Source organism: Bison bison, unplaced genomic scaffold (assembly GCF_000754665.1).
Source record: "Bison bison bison isolate TAMUID 2011002044 unplaced genomic scaffold, Bison_UMD1.0 scf7180017864487, whole genome shotgun sequence".
NCBI lineage: Eukaryota > Metazoa > Chordata > Mammalia > Artiodactyla > Bovidae > Bison > Bison bison.
In genome coordinates this window covers 9,292,406-9,302,649 of record NW_011495047.1, presented here as the reverse complement: position 1 = coordinate 9,302,649, position 10,244 = coordinate 9,292,406, and the positions used below count along the sequence as shown (strand labels likewise).

General features: G+C 54.8%; 2 protein-coding genes across 3 annotated transcripts in view; both read right to left on the bottom strand.

Annotated features, from left to right (window-relative positions):
- The window catches only part of TFEB (transcription factor EB), a 49,138-nt gene extending 48,843 nt beyond the window's left edge, over positions 1–295 (bottom strand). For both annotated transcript variants that reach the window (XM_010863190.1, XM_010863187.1), the window contains exon 1: positions 41–295. The gene's annotated coding sequence lies outside the window, so the exon portion shown is untranslated. The remainder of the gene's footprint in view (positions 1–40) is intronic.
- Positions 296–1,488: 1,193 nt separating this feature from the next.
- The window catches only part of PGC (progastricsin (pepsinogen C)), a 10,421-nt gene continuing 1,665 nt past the window's right edge, over positions 1,489–10,244 (bottom strand). The window contains exons 2-9 of the mRNA XM_010863184.1: positions 8,664–8,814; positions 8,064–8,181; positions 6,956–7,074; positions 5,901–6,100; positions 4,224–4,346; positions 3,604–3,751; positions 2,450–2,548; positions 1,489–1,787 (exon numbers count right to left, since the gene is read on the bottom strand). Of these exons, the coding sequence (XP_010861486.1) occupies positions 1,632–1,787; positions 2,450–2,548; positions 3,604–3,751; positions 4,224–4,346; positions 5,901–6,100; positions 6,956–7,074; positions 8,064–8,181; positions 8,664–8,814 (1,114 nt within the window). The 3' untranslated portion in view covers positions 1,489–1,631. The remainder of the gene's footprint in view (positions 1,788–2,449; positions 2,549–3,603; positions 3,752–4,223; positions 4,347–5,900; positions 6,101–6,955; positions 7,075–8,063; positions 8,182–8,663; positions 8,815–10,244) is intronic.

Sequence of the window (10,244 nt, the reverse complement as noted above, 5' to 3'; positions counted from 1 at the left end):
AGGCCCCTCCGCGCCCCCCTTGCCCCCCGGTCCCGCTCACCTAGCTATGAAGGTCAATCCGTCCGCCGCCCGCGCCCCGCGACTCCGGCAACTTGTCCCAAGTTCAGGTGTCGGGCCCGAGAGCTGCACCGGCCGCCCCCTCCCGGGCTCCTCCGGCTCCGCGCCACCGGGGAGGCCCGCCCCCGTCCGCCCTGCCCTCTGCCGTCGGCGCCGCCGCCGCTCCCTACGTCCAGCCCGCGGCCGCCGCCTCCGCTGTCACCGAGCCCCGCGCCCGGCGCCGGGGCTCCTGCTGTCACTCGGCACTCACTTCCCGCCGCGCCCGGCAGAGGGCAGCACCCTACCCCGCGGCCCCGCCCCTCCCGGCTCCGCCCCTCCCCGCCCTACCGCCCGTCTGCCTGCTGCAGAGCCCGCTGGGAAACGTAGTCCTCCCTGCTGGGCGACGGCTCTGCTAGGCACGTCGGGATTTGTAGTCCCACCCTGCTGGCTCAGGCCTGTGCTGAGACTTGGCGTTTAATTTGGAAACTTTGATCCACTTGGTTTCTACCCCTTTTGCAAGTTTTCTCTTTCAGAAAGTAATGTCACGAACCACAGATCATCACAATATGCCCTGTGGCCTATTTGACCCCAGTGAGAGGCGTGCAGTGCTCTGGCTTTCCTGGAGTCTAGGAAAGAGGTAGGGTCCCAGATGGTGTGTTGTTGCCATAGAAACCCCTCTGTGTCAACCCTCATCCTCCTGGTTTGGAATGGGGTACCAGACCTGGGTCTTGAGCATAAGGAACAAGGTTGATCAGCATGGTGAAGGAAATATGACTATAAAATGGAGCCCACCTCCTCTCCCATCATGAGTTCTCCATTTATCTAGGTGGGGGCCCTCCCCACCTAGACCTCATTACCTGGAGCTTGCAGGTACACCACCACCATGTTGCTGAACAGAGAAACTTCCTGACCTTTTCATGTCACCCTCCCGTGATGCACGTCACAAGATGCTCTGGTGGCATCACGTGATGTCTCCCTAAAGGACCCACATCTGTTACAATGCTCATTGTCCTCCAGCCTTCTTCTGAAAGCTCCTAGGGCAAACTTGATCACAGATAAGGAGGAAGAAGCCTAGATTTAAGACACATGGGACCCCTAGTCACACTGCTAGTGATATGTGTGGGGTAACTCTGGTGGTAGTTTGGTAAATTAGGTCAGCAGAGCATTTTGGATTGTCCCTTACAAAGGCATGCCGTGCCTGCATGCCACTACCCCTGTCTTCCCTCTCCAGAGAGAAGCTGTGAAGAGACTCCAAACTTTGAGGGGTACATGGCCCACCCCCAAGCCTACCTCATGCCCTATTTCTCTTAGAAACTCAGTGACCCACGACGAACCTCCTAGAAACTCAGGGACAACATGGTCCAATAGAGACAAAGTTGCCTCTGGTTCTTATTGTCCCGTTCCCTGAGCCTCACAGGCTGCGACCGCCCTCTAAAAACAACAGGATGGCCAACGTGGAGAAGAGCTGTTTATTATTAGAGAAAGTCCAGAGCCCAGAGAAGGGAGGCTAAATGCAGAGAGGAAGTGCAGAGAGAACCCCCTGTAGGGTGGAGTGTCCAGAGGGAGAAGGAAGCCCGGGAGTCCAGGCACTGAGTCTAGACGGCCGTGGCAAAGCCCACCCTGTTGTTGCCCAGGTCATAGACGGAATAGTATGACCTGAGAAAGACGTCCCCAAGGATCCACAGGGGCTGGCCATTCTGGGAGGGTATGTAGGTGACCTCCACCCCCAGGATGCAGTAGCTGTCGTCATTCTGCACAACACACAAAGGCAACACTCATTCATCAGCTCACAGGTGGACCGGGCACTGCTCAGCCCAGAGCCCCAGGCCAGCAGCACAGATACAGAAAAGGATGAGCCAGTGTTTCTACCCTTGAGGCCTCACAGGCCAACTGTGGCTGAGGGCAGGTTGCAAGGGCCCTCCCTCTGCAGGATCTCCTCAACTCCTGGTAGTAAAGCCTTGGAGCCAGATCAACTTAGGTTCAAACCTTAGCTTCACCCTTACTATGTAGCTTTAGGCCAATGAGTTAACCTCTTGGAACCTCCAAGTTTTTACTTGTAAAATAAAAATTCATATCTCCCTCATTAAATGTTATGACGAGTCATCAGGAAAATGTAGACAAAGTGCTTCACTTGGTGGCTGACTCTTGTAAGTGCTCAACAGAGAGCCAGTGCCTCTCCCCCTTAATTAATAACAATTATTATTAATAGATGATTGCTCTGCTCTTTCACAGCCTGGTTCCAGAGAAGGGGGTTTAAAATCCATGAGAGGGGAAGAGAAATCAATGCTTCAAGGAGATGGCACAGTTAAGGGGACCCAGTGTTTCTGGCTCCTCACAGCTTCCTCCCACCCCTCACCCACCTCCATCCCTGACCTTCTGCCCACTGGTTCAGCCTGCAGTAACCAGGACTTACATTGAGGATGTAGGAGGCGGGTGGCAGAGGGAACTGCACACCATTGATGACGAAGGTGAGGGTGGGCAGGTTCTGGATGTTGTTACAGTCCACAGGAAACTGCAGAGAGGAACAGCGCCCGGGTTGCCTCATCTCCCCGCTAAGAGGACCTGCCAGCCCCATCACTGCAGCCCCTGGGGTCCTGGGCCCGAGCCCCAAGTCTGCTCTTGGACTGGAGGCTGCAACACCAATACTGCTGGTGTAACCCATGAGGACTCGAGTACAGAACCTCCAAGTTGTAGAAGCTGCTGTACAGAGGGTGGGTTGTGGGGAGACCTGAGTCATGTTTCTCAAGACATGCCTCTTTCTTGAATTTCCCCCATGAAAGTTTAAATCTACACCTCTTCCCTGCAAGTGTCCTTTTAAAATAGGTCTGATGCACTACTCTGTGTAAAATAGATGGCTGATGGGAAGCTACTGTATAGCACAAGGTGTTCAGCTGGGTGCTCTGTGGTGACTAGAGGGGTGGAATGGCAGTGGCCGGGTGGGAGGTCAAAGAGGGAGGGGATGGATATATGCATGCCTCTAACTGATTCTCTTTGTTGGACAGCTTTACACAGCATTGTAAAGCAATTATACCCCAATAAAAATTAAAATAATACATAAATAAACTACACAGGTGTGTAGAAAATATATCTCATCAGCCCACCAAAGTTAGTGAGAATACCTTAATTATGCAAACCCTTTGGTAGGTTCAGGAGGCGGTAAGGATGGGGCAGGGCCCTGCCCCATCCACCTCCCAAGGTGGAGGTGAAGGAGCTCTGGATTCAAGAGTTATTCCTTGTCGCTCTAGGGCTTGGTCCCACATTCTAGTTATTTAGCTCTTACTGCAAAGCCCAACAGGTGTTTAAACTGTTTCCTCTAAGAGGTTGAAGCTCAGAGGAAATTCTGCCTATTAGTGACCTCCCATACCAGCACAGGCATCTGGTCCCCCTGAATCAGCCTTCGGCCCCCAGCCAGCCCCCACCCCAGTCATCCCAGGGCCCCCACCTCCAGTGCCAGGAGACAGCGAGAAGCACAGAGGCCAAAAATCAGGCTATTCCTGTGCTCCCAGGAAAAACCATAAATGCCCCCTGGCCTCTCCCCGGGAAAGGGCACGCCTCCGCCGCATGCACCTGTCCATACTGGTCCTCCTGGGCTCCCGTGGCCTGCAGAAGGGCACTCAGGAACTGCTGGGGCACCGTGAGCAGAGATGTGCCGGTGTCCACAATGGCCTGGCAGCCTGTGGAGCACCAGCCCGTGGCCTGGTCACCAATGAGGAACCTAAATGGTGAGAAGATGGGCAGTCTCAGCACCTCCCAGGTCAGGGCAGCTAGGGGCTGGGCCGCAGCCACCGAATCAAGGTACGCCTCAGGAAGATAAAGATTCTACAGAGGTCAATCCAACCCACCCCTCAGCCTCATAACAGTCTGTCCAAGTCCACCTGAATGGCCATGTATTCTGTTTCTAAAAAGTTCCACAGATAGTTCTAGAAAGACTGATGGCCAGGGCTATTGATTCGTTGTAAATACTTTGAGTAAATTAGTCCCTCCCCCCACACACCCCAGTTTCTAATCTCTAAGCCCTAGGGCCTTAAATGTCTGGGATTCCAGACCCTGCCTCTTCCTGTGTTGTCCCCATCACACCCACCTTCTCCAGGCCAACCAGGGTCTTGAAACCCCAAGACCTGGATGTGTGTGTGCAACATCCTGCCCGAATGAAGTGCCCACACCCCTGGGGCCCACCGCAGACTCACTCCTCAAAGCCAATCTGCCAGTACAGCTCCTGAGTGACGGGGGCCCAGTAGATCTGCCCTGTGTACAGGCAGCTGTCCACACCCCCAAAGATGACTGCTCCCCCGTCCTGAGAGCCCTGTTGGCTGCAGAATGTAAAGTGAAAGGTGAGTCAGGAAGTGGCTGTGGGAAAGGCAAGAAAATAGAAGTCCTGCCCTGGCTCCAGACTGGGGCTCCCTGAGGCAGGGCTGTGTCTCCCCTCAGACTGGGGCTCCCTGAGGCAGGGCTGTGTCTCCCCTCAGACTGGGGCTCCCTGAGGCAGGGCTGTGTCTCCCCTCAGACTGGGAACCCCTGAGGCAGGCCTGTGTCTCCCCTCAGACTGGGGCTCCCTGAGAGCAGGGCTGTGTCTCCCCTCAGACTGGGAACCCCTGAGGGCAGGGCTGTGTCCCCTCAGACTGGGACTCCCTAAGGGCAGATGTTGTGTCCCCCACCTCTGACCAAGGCTGGGAATTCCCAGTGCCTCCAGCTCTCAAATGAGGCCGCTCCACCAAGCGCTTCCTCTGGGAAAGCCTCTGGTCATCTGGCCTGCAGCCCTGTCCCACCTCTCTCCTCTGCCTTTCACTTCATGCTGCTGGTGGAGCGTGTCAGCAGGAGCCTGACCGGGGCCCAGTTTGTTTTTTGCTGGAATTGGAGGGAGGAGGGGCCCAGGGGGAGTGGAGGGCACGACCTCCCTGTTAGACAGTAGACGAGCAGGAGTGTAGCACTGGGCAGCGATCCTCCGGGCTAAACTCAAGAGTACTTGTAAACAGAGGTCAGCAACCTTAGTAACAGGATAATATTGTTGAAAGTCGGGTTCAAATGACTAAGCCCCAGAGAGTAGATGTTGACTATCTCTAGAAGGTGGTTGTCTAATTCTAGAGAGGAAAGATGGAAAGTCCCCTCCAGGCCACCCACCCCTTCCCACCACTTGGCTCCAGGGCCCATCCACGTAAATAACCACTTTTGCTTGTGTTTGTGGTAAGAACAACAATTTGTTTGAGTTCATGGTGGACTGAGGCCAGAAGACCTGGCTAGAACAATAGATCAAAGGAGATGAAGAATAGATTATTACACAAAAGAGGTGTCCAGGTAGAAAACATTTGGTCAGAAGGAAGTGAACTCACTGCAGCTCTGGGCAGGCAGTTAGCCCTAGAGGTAGGAGAAAAGTGAAAGTGTTAGCTGCTCAGTCGTGTCTGACTCACAGCGACCCCGTGGACTGTAGCCCACCAGGCTCCTCTGTCCATGGAATTCTCCAGGCAAGAATACTCGAGTGGGTTGCCATTCCCTTCTCCAAGGGATCTTACCCACCCAGGGATTGAACCCCGGTCTCCCTCATTGCAGGCAGATTCTTCACCATCTGAGCCACCAGGGAAGTCCCATAGGGGTAGGAGAAGCTGCAACAATGCTCCAGGCAGAGTTCTGCCGGAGGAAGGGGAGATTCTGTCTTGGCCAAGAAACACAAAGAAGAGACCGAGTGAGCTGGGGACAGATGCGGGGATGGGGAGCGCGGGAAAGGAAGAGTCAGAAGCCCAGGAGGAAAGGTCCTGCCAAATGCCTGCTGGGAATGCCTGCCTCCAAACTCCGAAGTGTTTGAACCTCAGCTGTCCAGGCCTGTGGAAGCTAGTAGGCTGGGAGCCAGGGACTGCCAGGTAGTTCCTTACCTGCTGAGGTAGAAGCTGAAGACGGGGCTGGTGAGGGCACCCTCCTGCAGCATGCCCTGAAGGACGGTGGTGGCCCCATCCACGGACAGGGAGGGGTAGGCCATGCCCATGATGCCATCAAACTTCGCATAGAGGAAATTGGTACCCGGCTCAGTCTTACTCAAGCCGAACTCCTGGTTGGGGACCTTGATGCCTTGGACCTGGAGGGGATGCAGAGGATGGGAAGTGATGAATGTAACTCCACACACCCCCCTCTGGATCCCCCTCCTGAGACCCATCTGTCTGTTCTTCATCCCTCCCTCACTTCTGCCACCTCGCTTCTTGACAGGTTTGCGAAAGCCACTTTCTCTTCCAAGGAGCCACCCTCACCTGCTGCAGCCCCGCCCATCCCAACCTGCTTCTCCCCAAGGCTTTAAGCTTCTTAAGGAAAATGAGCAGGTCATCCCAGTCATTCTGTGTCCTAGCGACTGGCACGTGGTGGCCCACAGTGAGGGGTCGATGAGTGAATGGATGAGCCTTTTCTGTTTTTTTTGGCTGCACCTCACAGCATGCAGGATCTTAGTTCCCTGACCAGGGATCAGCCCCCTGCATTGGAAGCTCAGTGTCTTAACCACCGGACCACCAAGGCCGTTCCTCGATGAGTCTCTAGTGTTATGATTTTCTGGCCTGTATGGTAGAGTATGGGCTTCCCTGGTGCCTCAGTGGTAAAGAATCCGCCTGCCAATGCAGGAGGCATGGATTCAATCCCTGGGTCAGGAAGACTCCCTAGAGAAGGAAATGGCAACCCACTCCGGTATTTTTGCCTGAGAAATCCCATGGACAGAGGAGCCTGGTGGGCTATACAGTCCATGGGGTTGCAAAAGAATCAGACACAACTGAGCAACTCAACAACAAACAATGGCAGAACACTGGGTGTTTCCCATGTATTTCAAAGGCCTCCGTCTAAGTCTCCCCATCAGACTCAGAACTATGAGGTTAGAATCGAGTTCACAGCCCCAAATTACCTTGCCTATATCCTAGGAAGAGGTGAGGGCTCAGCCGGCAGCATCACTCACCGTCAGAGTATCATAGCCTAAGATGCCAGTGAGGCTGCCGCTGCCATACTGCAGGGAGAAGGTCTGCTCATTGGTGGAGTAGGTGGAGGATAGGCTGTGGTTGAAGCGGGTGTGGCTGGCTGCAGGGAAGGGAAAATTCGGGGAAGTCATGCTGGCCCCCTCTAAGGTCTGCAAGGCTGCCCACTTGTCTCCCAGCCTGTACTCACATCCTATAGCCTCAGCACACACACACACACACACACACACACCCCTCCACCTACAGGCCAAGGAGTCAGATGGTAGCCAATTGACATTCCTGGCATCAGAAGACCCTTAAGAACTGGGCAGCCTTGACCCCAAAGCACCCACCCCCCCAACCTAACATAATCACAGAATCGTCAGATGCCCTAGGATGATGACCTCCCTAGGACTATAGTGTGGGCAAGTTGTATAGTATCTATCTCCATCTTCCTGGCCCCCAGCAGATCTCCTGATACACGGCAAGTGTCGAGAAATTACTCATCAGATGAAGGAGTGAATGGACCTCCAGGGTATTCCCTGAAACTTCCCTCACCCCAGGGGAGAAGCTGGCCATACCAGGATCCTGAGACAGCCTAGGATGGGGCCAGTGAGGGACCTTCTGGACTAGAGGTGTCAAGACCCAAACCCCAAGGCTTTGGCAGGGGCCAGGCCCGCCCTAGGAAGTGTGCATCTCCAAAGACAGTGACAGGAGGAGGACCACGTCTATGTCCTTCTCCCGGGTCCTTGGGAGAGTTCAGTGAGAACTTAGTAAATCGTGGTGGGGGAGTAGCATAGAAAGAGTGTTGTAGAGTGGAGCGGGCCAGAATGGCATTGCCCAGAGTGAACAGAACGAGGTGGAGTGAGCTGGGCTAGGCTGGAGTAGGTGAAGGAATATGTCCTGGTAATCAGAGAGGGGCCACCCAGGCTCATGGCCAGTTCCTTCCCTCTGGGTGGGACATGTGCCGTGTGACACTGGACAAATCCCTGGACCTTTCCAGGACTGGAGCTCCCTGCTCACCCCACCTCCCCGCCCCCCAGCAATCTTTACGAAAGTGCAGCCTTTCCCCAACAGGTGTCAATGCCCTCCCTTCCGCAGCCCAGCACTCACTGCAGGCCTGGCTCTGGCAGTAGACAGAGGGCACCCACAGGTTGGAGGAGCCGGTATCAAAAAGGACCAAGAAGTTCTGTGGTGGTGTCCCAATGCTGATCTCGCCAAAGTAAGCAGCCTGGGTGGGGAGGAAGGGACATGGGGCAGGCTCTTAGCTCTGGGTGGGGGTCGGGGGGTGGGTCCTGCTTGTGGTGGGGGCATTGGAGCCAGTCACTCTAGTGTTCTTCCCATCAGGCCCAGCCTTCTCCATGGCCAGAGCAGCAGAGTGGCCAGCCCCACAGCCCACACCACAAGCAGGGGCTCGAGTCTGCCCTCCACACTTGCCCAGAACCACACTTGCCCAGAGGGCCCTCAGTCTGAGCCCGCCTGGGGCAGCAGCAAAAGTCTGCGTGGACTCAGCTGCCAGGTCATCAGGGGTCCCTCCGTGCTTTCTCAGGCAATGAAGTCTCCGGGCTGGCAGGCAGGTCTGAGAGACAGGGGCAGCCTCCAGGGGGTGAGTGGGAGGGTGCAGAGAGGGAGAGTGCAGCTCACAGCCCAGGCCTGGCCCTCAGCCTTTGGCAGCAGGAGGAGGGGGAGCCCCAGGGGAGGGTCAAGACTCACGTCCATGTAGTCCATGGGCTCGGTGGCCACAACGAAGTCACCAAAGCGGTACTTCTGGGCCGGGTCGTGCTTGTAGGTCCTCAGGAAGTCCTCCAGGAGGCCCTTCTCCTTCATGATCTCACGGATGGACTTAAATTTCTTCAAGGGGATTCTGCAGAAGGGCTGGGGTCAGGGCAGGGACTCCCTCTTTCCTACTGCGCCTCTAATATCCCAATCTCTCTCTCCATCCCTAACTGCCTCAGGCTCCCCGTCGCTCTGTCCCCGGGGTCCGTCGCTTGTATGTGTCTGTCTCCCTCTTTCTCCATTTCTGTCTCGATCTCTGGCTCTCTCTGGCTCTTTCTCCCTCTGCCTCTCTTTTTCTCTTGGAAAACTCTTCTCAGGACTTGCTCCAAGATTCAGAAGACAGCTACCTTCACCCAGGCCTGCCCCGACCTCATCCCATGGGTTGTCATCCCACCCTGGTCCTCCACTCTCACATACCCCATAAACTCTTTCCCAGGAAGGGGAGAGGAACTTTAGACATTACTCTTTGGAGGATTTGTGCGGTTGGTTTGTTTGTTTTGGCTGTGTTTGCTGGATCTTTGTTCCCTGACCAGGAATTGAACCCACGCTCTGGCAGTGAAAGCGCAGAGCCCTTAACCAGTGGACCACAAAGGAATTCCCAGTTTGTGCATTTTTAAAAAAAGGTTTCAGAGGGACTTCCTTGGTGGTTCAGTGGTTAAGACTCTGCACTCTCAATGCAGAGGGCACGGGTTCAATCTCTGAGAAACTAAGATCCCACATGCTGCACAACACAGAAAAATAATAAATTAAAAAGCAATACATAATTCAAAAAATAAAAAGGCTTCAGAGATGGCAAAGTTAACCCCAAAGGGAGTCCCCCGGATTGGTGGCCCTCAGGCAACTGGCACTGGCTGGATGTGACAGAGCACGGGCCCCAGGGAGCAGCACTAGACTGGGGACTCAGAAGACAGGGTCCTAGTTCTGCTGCTCTGGGTCTGGCCTGGGTCAGTCATGCTCCTCACAGGAGGCAGGGACCATGCGGAGGTTGGCCGGACTGGTCCAGAGCCCAGATCAGCCTCTGGAACTGGATCTCCTGAATTATGGGTTTCTGCCCGTGTCTTCCAAGACCTGCCTGCCTCCATTGCCCAGGGGTCTCTGCCAGTGTCCCTAGGCCTTGCTCCAGGCTTCTGGATTCCTGCTTCCTTCCCCATCTCTTCCCCATTCCCTCAAGACCCTGCATTCTCCAGAAATTCTCTGCTAAACCCCTTCACCTTGAGATATGAAGGCTGATGATTGCTTCACACCAACACGACTCCAGAATTTGCATACTCAAAGAAGTTTCTGAGAGAAGCCAACTTTCCACCAAATAAAATGCCCTTTTAATGGTGCAATCGCAGGCAATGAGGCAGGCTGGGCTCCCTTTTGATGTCCTGTGAACCTGGCCGCCTTATCCCCTTTCCCCTGGCACCTCAGCGTATAGAGATTACATGACTGGTGTTTCTGCTTAGATGATTTGGCATCTGTCAAATAAATTGGAGGCCCTTAAGGAAACTTCTAGCAAACATCTCCCTATCTAGA